Source organism: Myiozetetes cayanensis, unplaced genomic scaffold (assembly GCF_022539395.1).
Source record: "Myiozetetes cayanensis isolate MyiCay16 unplaced genomic scaffold, myiCay2020 scf26, whole genome shotgun sequence".
Lineage (NCBI taxonomy): Eukaryota > Metazoa > Chordata > Aves > Passeriformes > Tyrannidae > Myiozetetes > Myiozetetes cayanensis.
In genome coordinates, this window is record NW_026087477.1 from 3,779,688 (window position 1) to 3,800,033 (window position 20,346).

The window sequence follows — 20,346 nt, forward strand, 5'->3', positions numbered from 1 at the left end:
TGAACTGCAGCACCCAAAGGGCCCAGGGCAGCAGGGCAGAGCTCTGCAGGGCTCAGCCACGATGCAGAGTGCAGCAGAGTCCCAGCAGGAACAGATTCCAAACACAGTGAAAAATATGGGCTTGAGGCCTCGCCCCAGGGAGATGCTGAGCAACACCACAGCACTGAGGGTACAAACCTTTATTGCAAACAAGAGCCCATAAAACAGGGAATCAAAGGCCTTTCCCACTTTCAGGACTCCATGGCTGAGTCCTGGATGGGACTGAGGAGTTACAGCAAAGTCCAAGCTGGAAAACAGGGAGTGAGGCCCAGTGACAGGACTGCAGAGGCAACGTGGGAGGAGGATTTCCTCAGCCACCTCTGGAAGGGCAGGAAGGTCCAAGTGCCTGTGAAACTGCTGCTGGGAGGGGAGACTGGCAGGTGTCACACAACTCCTCACACCCTGAAGAGAGAGAACTGGGGATGTGAATGACCTCCCCCACTCTGCAGAGCCCACCAAACCCTCGAGGGCACAGCACCCTGAGATGGGCTCAGCTGGGCAGAGCACGGTGCTGACAATGCCCAGCCTGTGGGTCTGATCCCTGTACAGCCCATTCATTTCAGAGCTGGACTCCAGGACCCTCGTGGGTCCCTTCCAGCTCAGAACCTTGTGGTTCTGTGAGCAGCTGGCAGGGGAAGCCTCGCTCTGCTCTGCCCCAGCAGCTCCCTCCACAAGCCCTTCAAAGCTCTGAGACACTTCCCTGGAAGCAGCCGCCTCACACTGACCCTGGAATACCCCCTCCAGCCCCCAGCCCTGCCCAGAGCCCCCAGCCCTGCCCAGAGCCCCCACCCTTACCCCGGGGTCACTGCACCAGCCTGTAGGTGATGTACCACCCTGCCCAGAGCCCCCCAGCCCTGCCCAGAGCCCCCACCCTTACCCCTGGGGTCACTGCACCAGCCTGTAGGTGATGTACCGCCCCGCCGTCTCGCTCGGCCTGATGATCTTCACCACCTGCAGGGCCCGCACCGAGCTCAGGACAGGGACACTCCCCTCCTGCTCCCAGAGCTCCCAGACACCACCAGGGCCCACCCCCTCCCTGCCCTGGCACAGGGAGCTGCTGCCCCAGCCCGCTCCTCTCACCTGGCCGCGCTTTATCCCGAAGTACCGGGCCACGGGGTCCCCGGCCTGGATCCGGGGCAGCTGGTTCTCCCTCAGCTTGCTGAGCTGGGAGTCAAGGAGGAGCTCTGGACACGCTCATGGAACAGAGAACTGTGGCAGGACAGGGGGGGTTCAGCCCAAAGTTGAACCAGAGCTGAGCAGGAGGGAGGGGCAGGCCCAGGGAACCAAAGGGCCACCAAAGGATACTATCGGGCCAGCAGCTCTGTCACCTCCTCCTTGGTCATGACAACGTGCTCTGGGACCAGCTGCAAACACAGGAGAGGCCCAGATGAGCCAGGGACAGGGACCAGCCCCTCACACGGCTGGACACAACCCCCCACCCCGCTCACCTCGTGCTCAGTGATGTTGATCAGAAGCTCCTGCTGCAGGAACTGCTCCAGGATGTATTTGGGAGCCATGTCCACCAGGGACTGGAAGGGAAAGGCCTGTCAGAGGCAGCTGGGGCAGCCCTGGCAGTGCCCAGAGCCACATCCGGGGTCAGCCTGTGCTCACATGGACACAGCCAGGCTGGGAATGAGCACATGGAAATCCTGGACCCTGGGAAATGTCCCCTTTTCCTTCCCCCACTTTCCAGCTGCTCAGGGGCCCTCGGCTGTGCTGCTGCCACCAGGACCAGCTGCTCTGGGAAAAGACACTTTGAGGCTGAGGAAAAGGCTTTGCCAAGGCACAAGAGGCTTTAGTGAAAGCCTTTTTCTGTAAGGGAATGCCGGGCTTTCATTTACCTAAAACAGGGCTGAGAAAAGACAGGGAAAGCCTCCAGTGCCCCAGGGAAAGCCTCCAGTGTGCCCCGAGCGGGACACGGCCCCGTCCCCACGCACCTGCTTGGCCGAGGGGGTCATTCCCTGCTGCACCACGATCAGGGCCCGGGTGATGTTCTCCTCCTGCATGCGCTGGCAGTACATCTTGATCGTTTTGATCCCCACCTTGGGCTCCTCTGGGGAAGGAGCCGCACGCGGGGTCACCGAGAGCCCCCCAAACCCCTCTGCCCCCGAGGGGCTCTGCCCGCGCCCCGCCCGGGCCGCTCACCGGGGAAGAAGACGAACATCTGGTCGGTGGGGTCGTCGTTGTGAGCCACCAGCACGGTCAGGTCGGTGCGGCGGGGGCGGCCCTCGCTGGGCTTGTCCCCGAACTGGGCCTTGAACTCCTCCAGCGTCTGGTCCAGCTCGTCCTGGGTCACCAGGTACCCGCGGTCGTGGCAGAGCTGCGGGGGCAGCGCCGGGCTCAGGGCTCTGCCGCGGGTGCCGGCCCGCCCCGCCGGTGCCATCCCATCCCGTCCCGTCCCGTCCCGCCCCCGGACCTGCATGATGGTTTTGCGGATCTTCCACAGCCGGTACGTCTCCTCCTCGTCGTCCATGCTGCCCGCCCAGGCCCCGGGCTGCCCGCGCCGCCGCCTGCCCCGCGCGCACAGGCGGGTGCTGGAGCGGCCGCGGGGACCTCGGCCGCGGCGGCCTCGGCCGCGGCGCCTCCTGGGAGTTGTGGTCCGGCCCGGGCTGCCCCCGCCGCGGGGACCGCGGGCAGCGGCGGGAAGGGAAATCGCTCCGCCGCCGCCGGGATGGACACCCGGATCTCTACGGCCCGGCCCGGGAGGGACCCGCCGGCCGCGGGGCGCGACCCGCAGCGCCTGACACGCCCCCCTCCCCGCGTGGCCTCGCCCGGTAAACACCCCTGCGGCCACCCCGCCCGGCCCGCCTTCCCATTGGTTCCGCTGCCCGTCCATCACCCGGCCGCGCCGGCCCCGCGCGCGCTGATTGGGCGCGGCGGCGCGGGGGGCGGTGCCTGCGCGCGATGCGCTGGGGCCGGGCGGTGCGGGCCGCGCTGCGGGGCGCGGGAGCGGCGGGAGCGCTGCGGGCACCGCTGTGGACCATGGTGAGTGCGGGGGCCGCTCACGGGGCTCCCCCAGGGCTCCCCCGGGGGCGTGGGGCCGGCGGGGCGGGGCGGGGGCGCGACCGGGGCTCCCCGCTGACCCCCGCTCCGCAGTGCGCCCAGGCGGAGGACTGGCGCTCGGCCAGGGCCATCTACGACTTCCACGCGCTCGACATCGACGGCAACGACGTGTCCCTGGAGAAGTACCGGTAGGAGGGCAGGGCCGGGGGCGCGGGGCCGGGCGGAGCGGCCCTTGCGTAACCCGGGAGCCGCTGCCGCGCCCGGCGGGCGAGGGGCCCGTCCCGCTCATCGCCCCCCTCCGCAGGGGCTGCGTCTGCATCATCACCAACGTGGCCTCCAAATGAGGGAAGACCGCGGTAAACTACACTCAGCTTGTTGACCTGCACGCTCGATACGCTGAGAGGGGTTTACGCATCCTGGGCTTTCCCTGCAACCAGTTCGGGAAGCAGGTGCGGGGCAAGGGGCCGAGGGCTCCCCGGGAGCGTCAGGACGGCTCGGGGGCCCTCACGGTCCCGGTGTCGCCTCTCAGGAGCCCGGGGACAACGCTCAGATCAAGGCATTTGCTGAGAACTACGGAGTGAAGTTCGACATGTACAGCAAGATCGATGTGAACGGGGACGATGCCCACCCGCTCTGGAAGTGGATGAAGGAGCAGCCCAAAGGGAGGGGCACCCTGGGCAAGTGAGTGTGGCAGGGAGGGCTCGGCTCGGGGCCTGGCTGGGGTTGAGGAACCCGAGGAAGGGTTTTTCTCCCCAAAACTCACTCCTTGTTTTTCTCTCCTAGTGCAATAAAATGGAACTTCACCAAGGTAGGGCACAGCTGCCTCCCCTGGGCCGTGCTGGGCACTGGGGAGCTGGGGGGTCCCCGAGGCAGGGAGGGGAGGGGGGAGCCTCACACCCAGGCTCTGCTCTGTGCCGTTACCCTGGATGTCGGGGCAGGAGCATCCCAAGGGGCTCCTGTGCTGGGAGACCCCTGGGAGCCCCTACCCCACCCCAGGGTGCAGTAACCAGACACGCTCCCTGGGAGCTCAGCTGACCCCTGGACTCACTCACGGGGTGTTGCTTCACTCCCCAGTTCCTTATTAACCGGGAGGGCCAAGTGGTGAAGAGGTACAGTCCGATGGAGGATCCCTCCGTGAGTGCGGGGAGCAGCAGTGCTGGGGCGGGAGGAGGGGATGGACAGGGATGTTTTCGGGGCACAAACACTCCCTCTTCCCCGCAGGTGATCGAGAAGGACCTCCCTGCCTTCCTGTAGCTCCGCTGTCCCCCTGCCTGCCCCAGCCCCGTTGCCCCCGGAGCCTCCTCCAGCCCCATGACGGGCTGCCCCCAAGCCAGGTCCTGGTGGGGCAGCCCCGACCCCGCGTGCACCGCTGGACGGAGGCCCCGCGGCTGCGGCCGCCCCGGGCAGGAGCAGCCGGAGCCCCCCTGCAGTAACTGGAGCCCCCTCGCAATAAAGACCTTAGGAATGAGCCCGTGGTGTTGGGGGGAGGGAGCGGGGATGGGGAGGGGGCTGGTCCCGGTGAGAACCTGGAGCTTTGCTGGGAGCCAAGACCTTGCGTAACTCCTGAGCTCCTGAGCAGGGATAATCCCCGGGGCTGAGGGGGAAGTGCACACAAATCCTGCCTGAGCCATGCTCCTGAGGGGCTCCTTGGGAAAAGGCAAAGCAGGGGAAGGCGTATGTCCCCTCTGGGATCCCTCCTGTCCCCAAGAGCTCTCCCAGCCGGCAAGGGCAGCAGAGGGGATGGGCCCAGCAGTGGCACAGCCAGGAGCAATTTCTGTAAAACAGAACCCAGTCATGTTGGAACACAGTGAATTAACCTCCCCCAGCCAGGGACAGGTCTGACCACAGCAAGCAGGACCATCCTCCTCCTCCTTCTGTCCCCGGGGCCTGGGAGGGAGCGGGAAGAGCCCTGGGGTCTTCACTGGGGTCCCCCAAGTCTGACCCACCCCCTGTGCCTGCAGCCTGGCACCTCAGGGATGCTGGAGGACCCCACTCTGGGCAGGGGGGCTGTTTTTGGGAGCTGTCCCCCAGCCTTGGCCCGGATCACTCGCTGGGGCTCACCCTGTCCCACCTCCCCTGGGATAACGGGCTGGCAGTGCCCGGGCGAGACATCCCGGCAGCTCCTGGGGGAGGAACACGACAAACAGAGGCTCCTTTATCTGTGTCTGCCCAGCAGAGCCGCCTCCTCCAAGGACAGAACCAGCAAGGATCCTCCTCTGCAAGGGCAGTGGCTTCTCCCAGGGAGAGGGGGAGGCTTGGGACAGCAGCCCTCAATGCCACCGAGCTGACACAGGAGGTACAAAGTCCAGCTGCCAGCAGGACCCTGACCCAGGGATTCCTGCTCCAAGTCGCACTGGCATCTTGGGGCAGGTTGGACAGACAGACAGACAGAGCTGGGACTTACAGAAGTCTCACATGTGGCTTCTGTTCCATTTTTACTGAGCAGAATGAAAAATTATCCTTCTGAGGCAAGTAGAAAATTCAGGAATTATTAGTCCAAGGCACATATTCTAAAAAAATCTCTTTACATATGTACAACTCCATCAATTATAAATACACATAGAAACCAAAGGCAAACAACAAGCAGATTAAAAAGTGCCAACAAAAAGGTATCAGGGAAGAAAACAGGGACTCATTAAAAATACAATCAGTAGGACAACGGCAGAATAATTTAGTTAAAAGATAACGTTACATATTATTAACCCTGACAAAACACAGGATTGGGGCAGGGAAGGGATTCGTTGAAGGTGCTCTGTGTCTTCCCAGAGACCAGGGAGGGAGGATTGCATATATTTTAAAGTTAAGGTCAAAGCCACCAGGTAAGGCTCCGCTGGAGGGTGCCCAGTGGGGAGTTCCCCCTCGTTATTCCTGAGTTTCAGCCTCTCTGAGCTGCGTTTTCCTGGCGTCCTTTTCCCTCCTTGCCGAGAATTCAGCCCCAATGAGATCCAGGAGGTGCAGCCGGGGCCTCTCTGCCATGGCGAGGGCTGGGACGTGCTTTAAATAGGGGAGGGTGTGGGGAGGGGCAGCTGGCTCTGCCAGGGGACACTGCTGAGGGCAGCAGGAGCAGAGCTGGGGGAGAGCAGGAGCCCCCCGGGGCAGCAGGAGGGGCATGGGGGGCTCTCCCCATCTTTGGTGATTGCTTTGAGGTAAAGGAGGTTTCCTTGGGTGCAGTGAGATGTGCCCCTGACAGCAGGGACTGACTCCAGCCCGGGGGGTGCTCAGGGGAAGGTCCCAGGTCCTTCCCCTGGAAACATCCCACTGGCACTCTTAGGAAACCCCTCGATGAGTGGCAGCAGAGAAAGGACCCAGCAAAGGGGAGGCTGGAGGTTGGCAGAGGAGCAGCTCAGGGGAGGTGCTGCTGGAGAGGTGCAGGAGGTGGCCAAGGGCCAACTCTGTCCAGGGAGGAGGCAGCTGGTCTGGCCGTGGGATGGGGGGGTGGGGCAGTGCTTGCAAAACAGACCTTGCTCTTTGGTATCCGAGGGCGAGGTTGCAGCAGGAGCAGCCAAACTGAGCATCCCAGGCAGTGACACAGACACTGCACACCTCGAGCAGTGACTCTCACAGTGCACTCCCTGAGCAGTGACCCTGACACTGCACTCCCTGAGCAGTGACTCCCAGACTGCACGCTCAGCTCTCACCAGGGAGCTCTTCCCTTTCAGGGCCTGGGAGTGGCTGTTCCCAAGGTCAGCAGTGGCCAGGGCTGAGCTGCCCAGTACCAGACTCTTGGACTGGGGTCCCTGGCCCAGCCAAGGGCAGTGCAGGACCAGCAGGACAGCCAGGTGAAGGGGCAACATGTGACAGCAGGAAACTGGCCAAAGCAGGGCTGGTCACAGCGACCCGGCGAGGTTAAAGTGCAGGACAGGGGACACGTGGCCCTTCTGCTCTGGGGAATCCCGCTGGTCCTGGCCTGGCACCATGAGCCAGATTCTGACAGACTGGCACCATGGGGGTGCATCCAGCTCCAGCCTCTCCCACAGAGCTCAGCAGCCCAAGGTTCCTTCCCGGGAAGGGAAGGGCAGTGCAGGCAGTTTTGGGTCTCAATACACCAGCTCAGCCCTACCCGAGGACAGCTGAGCTCAGCAGCTCCCAACTCCACTGGGACGGCATTCCCTTGCCCTTCATCCCAGCCCTCCAGCACAGGCTGGGGCAGGCCAAACTGGGGGCCTGAGCTCCCACCCTTCCCTAACGGACCAGCGCCAGTGACCGGGCGGTTCTGGAGCCCGGCTGTGGCCCCACAGAGCACTGGGCTGGAGGGCTGGGCAAGGCCTGGCCTGGCTGGGACACTCAGTAGTCTGTGGGGGTGGGCACAGGAGGGGGGTCTCCCCTCAGTCCCACACAGGCACTGACCTGTGAGCAGGGCTTGACACAGCAGAGCCCCTCGGTCCAGCGGGACCCGCTCGGCTCCCCCAGGCACTTTCCACCCAAACCTGTTTCCTCCCTCAGAACCACAAAACGGTCAGTCCAAACCAGTAGGAAATTCAGGGTTCCTCAGCTCTCACCTCTGCAGCAGAGGACGCAGATCCACAGCGGCCGAGCCCCGCGGGCATTCCCGGCTGGCACTCAGAACTCCAGGTGTGGCCCGCTGAACTGGATCACGCTCTGGCGCTCCTGGGGGAGCAGGTTCTCCTGGGGGAACGTCCTCAGCATGTCCTCCAGGATCTCTCTAAAATTGATACTCCCATCTTGCTGCAGAAAATCCTCCTGTGGCTGCTGCAGAGGCGGCGGGGGGCGGGGCTGGGGGCTCGTGCCGTGAGGGGCCGGGGGCCACCCTGCCCTCCAGGCCAAAGCAAAAGGGCAGCTGGTGCTGCTGGTGGGGCTGCAGGGAGGGATCCGAGGGGAAGCAGAGTGCTCCAGGCTCTGGGTTCATCACCACGTCGGAAATGCTGTTGCTGGGAGGGCTGCAGGTCAAGTCCAGGATCTCGTCCTGGCACAGGGAGGGCAAGGACAGGGGTAGCCTGGGCCCTGGCAGGAGGTGCAGGGGCAGGGAGAAGGGTGGGCCCTGCTCCTGGGCCTGGAGCAGCCGGCTGTGCTTCCGCTTCACGTCCTCGTCCATCTGCTTCAGCTCCTCCCGCACCCTGTGCACGCAGCTCTCGGGGATCTTTATCCCTGTGGGGGGAGCAGACATCAGTCCCCACAGCAGGGAAGGGATGGGGCACTCTGGGGTGTCAGAGGGCACAGGCCTGGCTCACACCCTCTGCCCGAACGCAGGGGTAACCCCAGCTCCCTCCTGCCTGTGGGGCCAACTCAGCAGTGGGCACTCCCAGGCTGGAACACTTCCCTTTTCAGGAAGGGAATCCTAGTGCTGGGCAGCTGGACCCCTTCATCCCATTCCCCTTCCCCTCCCCAGCACTTCACCCACCGACTTGCTTCTTCTTCTCCTTGGTCTTGAGGCGGACGATCTGCAGGTAGCTGCTGGCAGTGATGTCGGCCATGATGCCGGCGATCCTGCTCCACACCCGCAGCAGGGCCCCGCACAACATGTAGTAGTGCCGCAGGCGCATGCCCTGGAAGCACTCCTTCCCCTCCTGGATCAGCTTGCAGCTCTTGTTCCTTCGGTTAGCCGGGGAGAAAACCACCAGGATTAGCACGGGAGCAGAGGAGGTTCCCCCCCTTCAGCCCCCCCACTGCCACAGCCAGGGACCCCCGAGCAGAGGCCCTGCCTAGGGAGGGAGGATGTGGCTTAATGACTTTATGCTGAAAGAGGGGAGATTTAGATGGGATACTGGGAAGAAACTCCTCCCTGAGAGGCTGAGGAGGCCCTGGCCCAGGTTTCCCAGAGAAGCTGTGGCTGCCCCGTCCCAGGCCGTGTTCAAGGCCAGGTTGGAGAGGGCTTGGAGCAATCTGGGACAGTGGAAGGTGTCCCTGCCACAGAACTGGATGGGCAGTATTTAAGGTGCCTTCCAACCCAAACCATCCCGGGGTTCTGTGACAGGCTGGGCTGCAGCTGCCTTACCACACGGCGTGGTTACAGTTCTTCAAGGAAAAGTGGTAGCTGCTCTCCCAGTGCTCCTTGGCTTCCTCGGGCACCACCTGCAGCACAACACTCAGCATTAGGGATTTTCCACTGCCCAGCAGAGACATGAAATCCAGGGCTGGGAGTCAGGACATGCCATCCCTGCCCAACCACAACGGGATCCTGAGCAGCTGTGATGGGGTTAGAGGGAATGTCCTTCCAACCTCCCCCAGCCCACAGCCCCCTCAGCAGAGGCAGCAGCTCCCACCTACCCGCCGGTACTTCTTCTGCAGACTGTCCAGGCTCTCGGGCTGGCTTTGCTTCCCAATATTTGGCTTGTAGAGGATGAAGTTCTTCCCACGGCTCTGCTCTGCCAGCAGACAGGTGTATTTGCTGCCTCGCATCTGTGGGGCACAGCTGATGGTTACAGTCACAGCCTCTCCACCCAAGTCCAGGTTTCTCTAAACTAACCCCTTCCTTCCAGGATGGAGGTTCTTGGAGGCACCTTCCAGCCTTCAGGAAGAGGTCAGACAGGAACCCCATAGAGCCATGGCAGATCTCCCACTGGAGCCACCCTGAGCTGAGGTGCCACCCTGGCAGAGCCCAGGGATGTACCTTGTAGGAGAGGTAGAACCCTTCATTGGCTCCTGTCAGTTTGAGCGACTTCTCATAAGCTTCTTCCCACTTTAAGCCTCTGTCGACGCTGATCTGAACAGGGACACACAGAGGGATTTGTAACTCCAGGGACAGGACAAGTGCCTCACAAATCCCACGCTCAGCACAACCTTGGTGCTGCTGCAGCCTAGAGCCAGGCAGAGACAGGTGCCCACCTTGTAGAACACGACCTGCCCGTCCTGCGGGTGCCCCGGGGTCAGGAAAACCTCCTTGCTCTCCTCATAGATCTCATCCACTCCTGGCGCTAAATCTGTGGAGGGAGAAAAGGCTGTTGTAAGGAAAACCCACCCAAACCACCTCCTTGGGTCTCAGGATCTGTGCTGGGTGGGGACACTGCAGTGGGAACCACCCTCAGTCAGCACAGGGAGGAGCAGGGAACCCCTGGGGTGCAGGAGGCAGAGCTGTGGCCACCCCGCCCTCTCCATACCGAGGATGCCCATGTCGTATTTGCCCTCCTTCTTGTCCTTCTCAATCAGATAGTCAAAGGTGTCAGAAAAATACTGGAAGAGCATGTTCTGCTTGTCCACCTCCAGGCCCAGGATGCGGTTCAGGAATTTGGTGATGGAGCAGTCTGCAAGAGCACAGTGGGTCAGGGAACACGGTGCAGCTGGGCACAGAACCCACCAGCCCCCTCCAAAAGAGCCCCTCAACCAGCCCCACAACGTCCCTTCCAACAGCAGCCCAGCCCAAGGGCAGTTCCTGTGGGCTGGGAACAGCTTCAGGGCCATGGGATGTGTGGGGCCATGGGATCTGCAGCACAGGCTGCTCCCACAGGCCCTTCCCTTCAAGGTAAACACGCTGTCCAGCAAATCCCACGAGGCTGGGTGGGCCATGACACACCCCCCCCTTCTATTTGCCCCCTGCTTTGGGCAGGAACAGCTCGACACGTACCCTTCTCCACCGAGACAGTGCCGTACTTCATCTGACTGCAGAAGACACCCACGGAGATGAGCCCTTGCTTCATTTCTGGAATGGCAGAAGACACTTGGTGTGTTTTGGGGTTAAGTCTCCCCTCAGCAGTCCTGTGGGGCTGTTCCCCTCCAGCAGTGCCTGCTGTTTGGCAGCTCAGCCTCTCCCTATGCCTGGCGGGGCGATATCGCCCCACTCACAGTGAGCTGCTGAGCCAGTGCCATTTTCCTCACCCTGTTCCCTCTCTCTGACCTTCTCCTCAGCTCTTCCAGTGTCCCAACCCTGAGACTACCGTGGCCAGGAGAAACCCCGGAGCTGGCAGTGTTCTTACCACGGAAGAAGTCGGCCTCCCGTCTCTCGTAGCCCTTGGGCACAGGAACTCTGTTCTCCATGTGGCTGAGGATCGTGGACAGGACCCTGTCCAGGGCTTTGGCCCCATACTGTGGGAGGAGATGAGAGTCACACACGGGAGGAATGGACACTGAGTCCTCCCCTCAAGCCTGGCTCCTGCCCGCAGGAGCAGCAGGAGCAGCAGGAGCTGGGTGCTAGGCTGGGCCCTGCCTGCAGGTGCCACCAATGATCTTCCCAGCTCTGACCCCACCATGGGCTCTCCCAGCTCCTCCAGCCCCCTCAGCCACGCTGCCCCAGAGCAGCCCTGTCACCTTGTTCTCGAAGTTGTACTTGCTGAGGTCCCTGGACTCGGTGGCCCGTCGGTCCCCGTGAGTTAAGGCACCCTGGGAAGGCAGATGGAAGAAAACTTGACTTTGAGCTGTTGCAAAACACCAGGGAAGGATGGTCAAAGGACAAAGGAAGAGGCCAGGCTGGGAATGTGCCATGAGGAAGCAGTGTCCTCAGGGATACTGAGACTTTACCAGAGGATTGGGGGATTTATCAGAAGTGAAGAAAATGAAACAAACTCATTATTCTATTAAATATTTCACCAGCTTTTTGGGAATAAAATGTATGCTCTCGTAATAGTGGGGGAATTCCAGCATCTGGAATTGGGTTCTGCTTCCCTGAAATTCCTCCCAACGCCTTGATTACATATTCTTCCTCACTTCCTTTCCCAAATCCCAGGCTGCTAAAAGCCTCTGCATTCCACAACTGCAATGCCTTCAGTCAGGGGTGACACAATCCCCCAGCTTCACTGGCCATGCCAGCAGGAGCCCCAACACGGAACGTCCTTGGAGGGAGCTGGAGCCGACAGCCGATCCCTGCTGTGGGCACTCACCAGGCTCTCCAGGCGTTTGGCCACGATGGATGCAAACCTCCTCTCCCCTGCCAGCTCTGAGATCAGGAACACGTACTCTGGAGCGGAGACCTGGTTCGATCGGTGCGTTCGGCCTACGGGGACACGAGAACAGGGCTGGAAGGGGAGCTTGGGGCAGCCTGCCTGGGGCAGGAACACAACCAGAAAAGCCAAATAACACCCATCCTGCTCACCCTGCAGAGTCCCTCCTCTGCCCCTCAGCTCAGGACTGTAAGCCCTGCTCTGCCAAGTCTCAGCAGCAACAGGGTGTGTGGCTGTGACTGTGGCTCTGTCCTTTCCCCACAGAGACATCTCCTAAATGCACCTGCCCGGCTGTGGCACGAGCCTGGCTCAGGCAGTCACCACACCCATCCCTCCCAGGGTGCCTGGGCCCCACGGCCTGGCTGACACTCAGGGGCAGGGGCAGTGCCCAGGGACACCCAGCCCTCACCGAACTGCTGGATGGCCCGGTCCGCGCTCCAGGGCAGCTCCAGGGTCATGTGCACCCGGCGCTTCTGGTTCTTCACCCGTCTGTCTGCTTGGAGGGAGATCCCTGAGCTGGAGGCCTCTGAGATTATGGCTACGAGCTACAGGAGAGACAAGTGAGAACAGAGTGAGGTTCCTGCACACGTGTGAAACTGCTTCAGGAAACAGGCCCGAGCACAGGAGCAACCCCAGCGCACAGAGGGATCTGGGAATCCTTGCCAGCTTCCAGCAGGGCAAACCAACAGAAAGCTGCTGGCCTGAGGCTGGCGGGGCACAGGGATGCACAGGCACCCTCCCTCCCCTGTCCCACTCACCTTCTCCCCGCTCATGAAGCGCTCCTTCTCCTTCAGGTTGACGTGGTCTATGGACAGCCCCTGCTCCGCGCGGGACTCGAACACCACGGAGCCGTCGGGCCTGCGGACGACGCGGCCCTTCCTGCCCGTCATCTGCACACAGAGAGGGGCTGTGAGAGGGGGAGACCCCACAGCCCAGCCAGACAGTTCTCAACAGCTTTTCCACAGTGCCAGGGAGAGGAAAGCCTCTGCCAGCAGGAACCTTATTTTTTAAAGGAAGAAATTCTTCCCTGTGAGGGTGGGGAGGCTCTGGCCCAGGTTTCCCAGAGAAGCTGTGGCTGCCCCATCTCTGGAAGTGTCTAAGTCCAGGTTGGATAGGGCTTGGAGTAACCTCATCTAGCGGAAGATGTTCCTTTTCCCTGTCACCCTGCCACCAAAATACACTCCTCATGGTGGGGAGTACCTCAGCCACGTTCTCCGGGCCCCCAAAGTAATCAATCAGTTCATCCAAGGTGTTGAGAGGTAGCTCTTTGCCCAGTGCTTGCACTTTTGCCAGGAGGTCCTGCTTCATCTTTTCCACGATCTCCAGCTCTCTCAGGCCATGCAGCTCTTTATGGGAAGGCAGCATGTGAAAACCACCTGCAATGTAAAAGACAAAAGTTGAGTTACCTGGTAACTGCAAATCAGAGAGGGGTAAGAGGTTGTCTCAGAGGGTTTCTGGGGGCACTATCGTGGGCAAAGACACTGTGACCTGCCATAAATGCTGCTGAGCATGGAGTGAATTCCCTCTAGGCTTCCCCATTTTGGTGGTGGAAGGACAATGGGCAAATCCCTCCTGCTCGCTGATCACAGCAGGTAAACGTGGATCCACCTCACAAACCTGAGTGTGACCATCAGTATAGAAACCAGCCAAGGTCACAAGGCTGTCCCAAGCCTGGAGGGGCTGCAATTCCCTGCAGGACCCACTGCCCCCAGGCCCAGTGCCCCCAGCCCCAGTGGCCCCAGCCCCAGTGCCCCCAGCCCCAGTGCCCTGGCTCCACTGCTCAGCCCCAGTGCCCCCAGCCCAGTGCCCCAGCCCCAGTGCCCCGGCCCCAGTGCCCCGGCCCCAGTGCCCCCAGCCCCAGTGCCCCGCTCACCCTCGGCAGCGCAGCCGCTGTAGGTTTGCTCCACGAAGATGACATCGTCAGTCTCGACCAGGGACTCTGGGGAGGAGTTGATGTCGCTGGGCGAGTCGTCGGACTCGGTGCTGCTGTCGTCGCTGATCTTGATGACCCCTGGGTCACACAGGCCCCGCAGAGCCTTGGGCCACCGGCCCCTCGGCCGCCCTGCACGGAGAGTGAGCGGGTCACGGCACCAGCCCCAGCGCAGGGCAGCAAGGGCCAGCTCAGAGAGAGGAGGAGGAATCCCAAAATAGCTGGGACTGCCCCAAATGACAGGCTGACCTTGGAAAAACAGAGCCTCAGGGGTGGGGGGCAGGTAGGGAAGGAGGGAGAGCGGGAAGGAGAAAGGAAGAGAGAGAAAGGAAGAACAAGGCACTCCTGAGCAGGGCTGAAAGTTGGCTGCACGTGTCAGGATGGACACATGGCCGGCTCTGAGCAGTGCCAGCTCCTCAGAGAAGTAATCCCAGGGCACTGCTTCCAGAGGAGTGTGCAGGACATGGGAAGGTACCAGTGTTTCGGGACACTGTTTGCTTCCAAGCACAGCAAGACGTGCCTCCACTACGTGAGAGGGTTCACAGACCAGCTCCACAACCTGCCAGTGCTGCTGCCCCCTCTTCCCCTTTTTCACATCCCACTAGAGGAGAAATCCCAAAACTCTCCTTACCTGCAGCCACAGCCAATGATTTGGTAGGGAAGTGTTTTTTTTTCCCCAGGACACATGCAATGCCCTATGTAAGGTGTCATGGAGGAACCCCCTCGCTGCAGGAGGGGTCGGACACCAGCCAGGCCTTGTGCCATCTGCCCCCAGTCCAGGCTGAGAGGATGGGGCACAGCCACAGGGCAGGGGCAGAGGGCAGGCCCTGCACTAGGACAGGGCACTGGGGCACAAGTGAAGCAGGGGAAGGGTGGATGACCCAGACCTGCTGTCCTCTGGACGAAGGAGCAACAGGAGATGTGTGGGAGGGCAAACAGAAACCAAGGAGAGCAGCAAAAAGCATGGAGTGGGGAGAAGGGCAAGAGGCAGAGAACAAGTGAGTGGCTGGGGGGGAGCAGCAGGGCAGGAGGCTGGGAGTGAGGGAGCTCTTACGTTTTCTTTTAATGCCAGTTCCTTTTTCTCTCTTTCTTTTGGTTGAAGGAAAGTGCTTCTGAATTAGTGATAGAAAGACGCCTCTGAAAGTAAGATGCAAAATTTATTCCAGCTACCAGGAACATGTAACCAGTGTGTATTTGGGATAGCCCCACATTCCAGGAAGAGGGGTCAATCCTGCCCTATGGCTGCCAGTGCAGGCTCAGCCAGCCCCAGATACAGCTCCTGGAGCCTGAGAGTGTGTCAAGGCTGCAGGACCTTTACACAGTAACCAAGAGGGAGCTTTAAACAGGAAACACTACACTGGGAAGATGTTAAATCAAAAATCCAGTAAGTCCCAGTGTCCAGCCTCTCTTCATGCCCTGAGAGCACAGACCACCACCGGACCATCCAACAAATGTTCTCCACCAAGTCCTCCGATTCCCTGGCTGTGGGCCTGTTTCCCACAAAACCAAGTGGCAGAACATGGATCCGTTGTGGTTTCAGGTGAATGGAAAAAAAATCAGAAAAAATAAAAACCAAAGGTTTCTGTGGGCTGTTCTACAAATCAAAGAGCAAATGTTTAAGTGCTGACTGTGTAGATGAACACTCAGGGCAATGAGAAGGAGGTGCTGAACAAGCTCTGCTTGAAAAAACCCCAAAACCCCAAATGTTGCAAGTGACAGGTGAGAGGATGAACACGACAACTCCCTCAGGTGAGAAAAGAGAGCCTTGGGAACTGGGGAGGGAGCTCCAGGACCCTTAGTGTGAGGGGCTGAAGGGGACAAGGACCACACTGCTCCCCGAGGGACAGAGCTCTGTCACTGCAGTTCTGTGGCACCAAGAATGGCCCCTTGTCCCCTGTGCTGGGGTGACCCTGCCCAAAAGAACACTCACTCTGGAGCCTCCCTGCTGTGCAATTCCACTCATTTCCCGGCACTGGCCCTCCCTGTCTCCCTGCAGACAGAGCCCTGGGCTGGAATCCACTCACAGAACAATGTTTATTTTTAACCCCATTTCTCGGCATCTTTCACCAACCACTCCTTCCCAGCACACTCCCCTCCAGAAATCCCCCGAAGTGCTGGAACACCAGGACACACATTTGGAGGCTGAGCAGATGCCAGGAGACACTCAGTGATCCAGACAGGGCTGAGGAACACAGAGTTCCTGCCTCTGGGGCCAGGGACAGTCACACAGTGTGGGACCCCCTGGCTGCAGGGACCACGCTGTCCCCTACACCTGAGTTCTGTGACATGGAAACCAATCCAAGAGATCAAGAGACCAAATCACCCAAGCAGCTGCCAGACCTGCCCTGTGCACTGTCACCAAACTGTGGTTTGGGCTGGAGACAGTGGAGTCACACAGACCAACCCAAACCCACCACCAAGGGAGGAAAGCTCGGCCTAACCCGGACACGCACGGTCTGGCATCTCTCACTGCTCCCACCTGCATCAAAAGTCACTGCAGAAGAAAACAGCCCTGCACTACAAAGGAAACACAACCCAACCCCCTGTCCCAGGCTTTTGTCACCCATTGTGCAGGTTCAGCCTGGTGTTTTGGAAGCTGCAGGCAGGAGGAGGAGCAGGAGCCTCACTCTGCTGAGTGGGCAGCACGAGTCCTGCTGCTGGCTCACCTCTGGCACAGCCAGCTCTGCTGTCAGCTGGGATGGCCACACGACCAGGACACTGCTCCTGTCCCATACACGAGCTCAAAGCCAACACTGGTGGGTCTGAACTCCTCGGACCACTCCTCCCTTGCCCTGCTCCAGTGATGCCACCTCACAGCACCATCACCATTACAGGAGATTCTCTTGCTCATTCCTTTCATATCAACACCCTCCTTTTCCAAACCTGACACACACAAACTACATCTGAGCTCCATTCCTGGCTCTCCTACACCTGCCAATTCTTTCAGTTGTGTAGAGAGTGGGATCAAGGTTTCTGCAAGTCTGGACCTCAGGAGACTTTGAAATCCAGGATGTAGCTCATACAGTCCCACTGAAGATACAGAGCTCCCTGGATCCCCCTGAGTGTCCTCTCCACAGTACAGGGGGAGGTGACATCAAACTGCATTTGAAGAACAGCCAGTGTTCCGTGCAGGAGCTTTGCTCCCACTCCTCTGGCCTCCCACGCACCCCCAGAGGAAAACAGGGATTTTTAACTCACTCTGCAGCAGAGACAAAGCGGTTGAGGTGCCCATCGTTCTCGTCCAGGACCTCCCTGGTGCGAGCCTCCCCCGTGGACTGCAGGCCGATGACGATGCACTGCGGGGACACGAGGGATGGCACAGGGAGGCGTCAGGGCAGGGGCACAGCTACATGACCCAAAATCCCGTCCCAGAGCCAGCCTGCCCACATCCACCGCACACCAAGAGAGGGTAATGCCTCGGGGAGGAGGCCACGTTAACTGCCCAGCATCATTCCCTGGGAATGCCCTGCGAAACCCGGGCACAGAGATGACGTGCCAGGTCAGGCTGGTACCTTGTCCCTGGCCAGCTCCTCCCGGGCCAGCTCCACGAGCCGCCGCACCTTGGCAGCGATGCACAGGTACTTGAAGAAGCGCTGGTGAGCCGACCAGAACTGACCCCACAGCGACTTGCGAGACTCCAGCCCGATGCAGTCGGCTGCCTGCTGGAACACCATCAAGGCCTCTGCCCACTGCAGACGACAGTGAGGGGCACGAGTTAATATCCTCGTTTCCACTGCCATTCCTGCCGTGCAGGAGGTGATCAGAACAGTCTGGGGGCTGATAATCTGCTTTAGGATCAGTGTTTATGTCGCTGTGTTGGGCTGAATGAGCGCTCTGGTCATTCTCTGCATCAGCAGGACACAGCTCTCATTTGCAAATATGGAACTTTCAATCAGAAGCAAAAAAGTATAAAGTGGTGGGTTTTTTTTACATCAGCTGAGCATTGTGTACCCCTTTTCTTTCTTATGTTTGAGGTCATGGCCACATTCAGGGCCCTCAAACCCTCCCACATACCAGTGGCCATGCCCAAAGCACGGGTGAACTTCAGCCTCCCACTACAACGGGCCCAGCTCACCAGCTTGGCTGCCTTGTCATAGACAGCCTTGTACTGCTCGTCCAGCGGGATCTCCTCGATCCTGAAGGTCACTCCAGTGAAGCTGAGCTGCCTGGCAATGTACATCCCACTGACCTTCATGTCCATCGCCACGATCTCCATCGCTCCGACCCCCCTGGGAGAGGGCGACAATTGTGGGACCCAGCAGTGACCCCCCCAGCCCCTCCCCTGGCTCACACTGCCCACACCACCCTCGGGCACTGCAGCCACATCCCACAGCTCGGCCTGCACGGGGCTGGGCAGGACTCACCTCTTCTCAATCGCATGCAGGAACTCGTCGAAGGCTCGGAACGGGGTCCCCTCCCCCCAGATCCCCAGGCGGCTCATGTAAATCATGTTTTTTGGCTCTGAGGCACCTGTTTGGGCAGAATTCACTGTCAGCACACCCACAGCACCTGGGAACAGTTGTGACTCAAGTGAAGAGAACTCTGAAGAGGTTGGCATTTGCCATTGTGCCTTAGGAGACCTTTCCAAACAATGCCCTCCCTACACTGAGTGGGCAAGTGTGACCACACAGCTGGAACAGCTGGCCAGGAACAAGTTAAACTGGAGAGAAATTAGTCTGACCTGCCAAAAAGCTATAAGCAACATCAGTGATGGGGCTTGGGGCAGATCTTGGCTCTCTGAGCTCCTCTCTAGCCTTGCAGCACCACTCTTCACACCCACACCCTCAGCAGAGCAGCTCACCTGTGGCACTGGCATAGACCACCCTTGCTTGAGGCAGCTTGTTCTGCAGGTCCAGCACTGCTTTGCCCATTTTGGTGGAGCTGGCGTTTTTGGCTTTGTGGCACTCATCAAACACAATCTGCAGTGGAATGTCAGTTAAGGAGAAAGGATCTATTTGCATCCCGAGGATGGGAGCAGACAGAAAACACAGCCAAGCCGCCTTCATCCAACCAAACACCCTGTCCCAGCAGGGACCCACTCGTTCCCCACACATGGAATCTGCTGGCTTTGCCCATTCCTCTGCTCCTCAGACCCTAACTCATCTCCGCCTCCCTTTCCCTTCACCTCCAAGGTGTGTTTTGTCTTGTAATGCTGAGGGAGAGGAATGTGAAAAGGTTAATCCCAGCTGCTTCTTCCCCTCCTCCCTTTGACTGCATCCTGGGAGGAGGAGGAGATCGAGTGTGGGGGATTCATGTGCTCACAGCACTAAAATATCTCCCACAGGCACTGGGCTGCTCCCACAGCAGCTCCCTGTGACTTCACATGGCCCCGAGCTCTTTGTTCCCTAGTGAAGCACAATCACAAGCAGCAGTTCCTCTCTCTCCACTTTTTGACTGTCGGAGTTTTTTTTTAAGGATACAACTCCATCAAAGTTTTCCCTGCACCAGTCCAAAATCTGCTTTAAGCGCGTCCTGTGCTGTCCCCCGGCCTGGCTTTCGCCGATCAGCGCCGAGTAGGTGGCAAAGAGGACTCCTTCTGAGGTAGCTGTGTCACCGTATTTAATCTGCAGGGAGGAAGAACCAGAACACACACACTCGTCATCACTGTCCCCAGGAGGTCACACCCCCCTGCCCACAGCCATGCCGGACACACGCTCCTGATCCCAGAGCAAACCCCAGCCCGAGCTCAGAACAGGCAAAAAGCTGTTAGTAGCTGATGCCTTCAGCATTTCTATTGGCACTGAGACAGGGTGATGACAGGGACTGTAAATGTCTGGAGAAGTGCCCCAGCCAATGTGTCAGCACATCCGGACGCCTGCAGTGAACCATGGGGACCACGCGAGGACGTCGATTTTCTGGCAAAAAAAGCACTTCATTTTTTTAAGCAACAGTTTAGAGTGTTTCATTGCTCTGAACCCTCCTGTCAGGTTCAATTCCTTCTAGAAAATCATCTTCTCTTTGACCAGGTGAGACTGTTGCCCATCCCATTGCCATGGGTCCCACCTCCAATGCAATCCAAGGTAGGGGAAAAACCCCTAGTCCCAAGCTGAAGAACATTCCATTTAAAGTCTTTTGGGGCTGAAAGCAAAATCCCTTTCAGTCCCTTACTGGAGGGCATTCAGAGGTGTCAAGCACCTGTGGTTTCTATGGACTTTGTTAAAAAAAGCTGGTTGTTCAATGCCATTAAAACCAGAGGAGAGGGTTTCAATGAACTGGAAAAACTGGACAAAGACTCAAGCAGGCCACAAAGAGCCAGCCCTGTTAATCATCACACAACTGCTGATGGTGCTTTTGAGAAACACTTCAGCCTCATCACTGAGTAACTGAAGAAAGCCTGAAAATCCTCTAATTTGCTCATCTGGGGGAAATGCCCACAAGCTCCATGGGTCAGCCAGGCACCAGCCCGGGCACCTCTGTGCTCCCTACATGCTCTGAGAAGTGGTTCCATGAACCAGCACTGGCAAAGGCTGGCCCAGAAGAGCAGAGCACATCTCAGAGAGAGGTTCCCTCCACAGGATTCTTCAGGAATGGTGAAGGAGGTTCCCG

At 59.5% G+C, this 20,346-nt stretch overlaps 3 protein-coding genes across 5 annotated transcripts in view; 1 reads left to right on the forward strand and 2 right to left on the reverse strand.

The window, feature by feature from the left end:
• Positions 1-164: 164 nt before the first annotated feature.
• On the reverse strand, positions 165-2,619 carry POLR2E (RNA polymerase II, I and III subunit E). Of its 3 annotated transcripts, XM_050321010.1 has the most exons (8): positions 2,456-2,619; positions 2,185-2,359; positions 1,977-2,092; positions 1,488-1,568; positions 1,345-1,403; positions 1,120-1,198; positions 917-990; positions 165-441 (listed from the first exon to the last, which is right to left on the reverse strand). In XM_050321010.1, exons 1-7 carry the CDS (start codon positions 2,510-2,512, stop codon positions 925-927), a joined length of 633 nt encoding a protein of 210 aa, XP_050176967.1. In that variant the 5' UTR covers positions 2,513-2,619; the 3' UTR covers positions 165-441; positions 917-924. The 3 variants fall into 3 exon arrangements, with proteins under 3 accessions (XP_050176967.1, XP_050176966.1, XP_050176965.1); XM_050321009.1 differs by having other exon boundaries at positions 165-396; positions 1,345-1,568; XM_050321008.1 differs by having other exon boundaries at positions 1,345-1,568.
• A 316-nt stretch (positions 2,620-2,935) lies between these two features.
• Positions 2,936-4,510, forward strand: GPX4 (glutathione peroxidase 4). Its single transcript, XM_050321012.1, has 7 exons — positions 2,936-3,024; positions 3,136-3,230; positions 3,347-3,491; positions 3,572-3,723; positions 3,826-3,850; positions 4,117-4,176; positions 4,264-4,510. The coding sequence occupies exons 1-7, from the start codon at positions 2,944-2,946 to the stop codon at positions 4,294-4,296; spliced, it is 591 nt and encodes a 196-aa protein (XP_050176969.1). The 5' UTR covers positions 2,936-2,943; the 3' UTR covers positions 4,297-4,510.
• A 948-nt stretch (positions 4,511-5,458) lies between these two features.
• The window catches only part of SBNO2 (strawberry notch homolog 2), a 35,433-nt gene continuing 20,545 nt past the window's right edge, over positions 5,459-20,346 (reverse strand). Inside the window, 23 exon segments of the mRNA XM_050321006.1 lie at positions 5,459-7,774; positions 7,776-8,148; positions 8,402-8,592; positions 8,996-9,072; positions 9,268-9,399; positions 9,611-9,703; positions 9,826-9,920; positions 10,098-10,241; positions 10,562-10,636; positions 10,911-11,019; positions 11,242-11,313; positions 11,811-11,923; positions 12,280-12,415; positions 12,629-12,760; positions 13,071-13,246; positions 13,744-13,932; positions 14,855-14,937; positions 16,999-17,096; positions 17,313-17,489; positions 17,876-18,029; positions 18,165-18,270; positions 18,602-18,719; positions 19,221-19,364. Coding sequence (XP_050176963.1) covers positions 7,603-7,774; positions 7,776-8,148; positions 8,402-8,592; positions 8,996-9,072; positions 9,268-9,399; positions 9,611-9,703; positions 9,826-9,920; positions 10,098-10,241; positions 10,562-10,636; positions 10,911-11,019; positions 11,242-11,313; positions 11,811-11,923; positions 12,280-12,415; positions 12,629-12,760; positions 13,071-13,246; positions 13,744-13,932; positions 14,855-14,937; positions 16,999-17,096; positions 17,313-17,489; positions 17,876-18,029; positions 18,165-18,270; positions 18,602-18,719; positions 19,221-19,364 — 3,159 coding nt within the window. The 3' untranslated portion in view covers positions 5,459-7,602.

What these genes read in the sequence shown, in the direction of transcription:
- POLR2E (XM_050321009.1), bottom strand. Translation starts at nt 2,512, where the DNA reads ATGGACGACGAGGAGGAGACGTACCGGCTGTGGAAGATCCGCAAAACC. An exon ending in GATGTTCGTCTTCTTCCCCG is followed by an intron (nt 2,093 to 2,184) that starts GTGAGCGGCCCG and finishes CTCCTTCCCCAG; the next exon opens with AGGAGCCCAAGGTGGGGATC. An exon ending in ACAGAGCTGCTGGCCCGATA is followed by an intron (nt 1,199 to 1,344) that starts GTATCCTTTGGT and finishes CTCCCAGCTCAG; the next exon opens with CAAGCTGAGGGAGAACCAGC.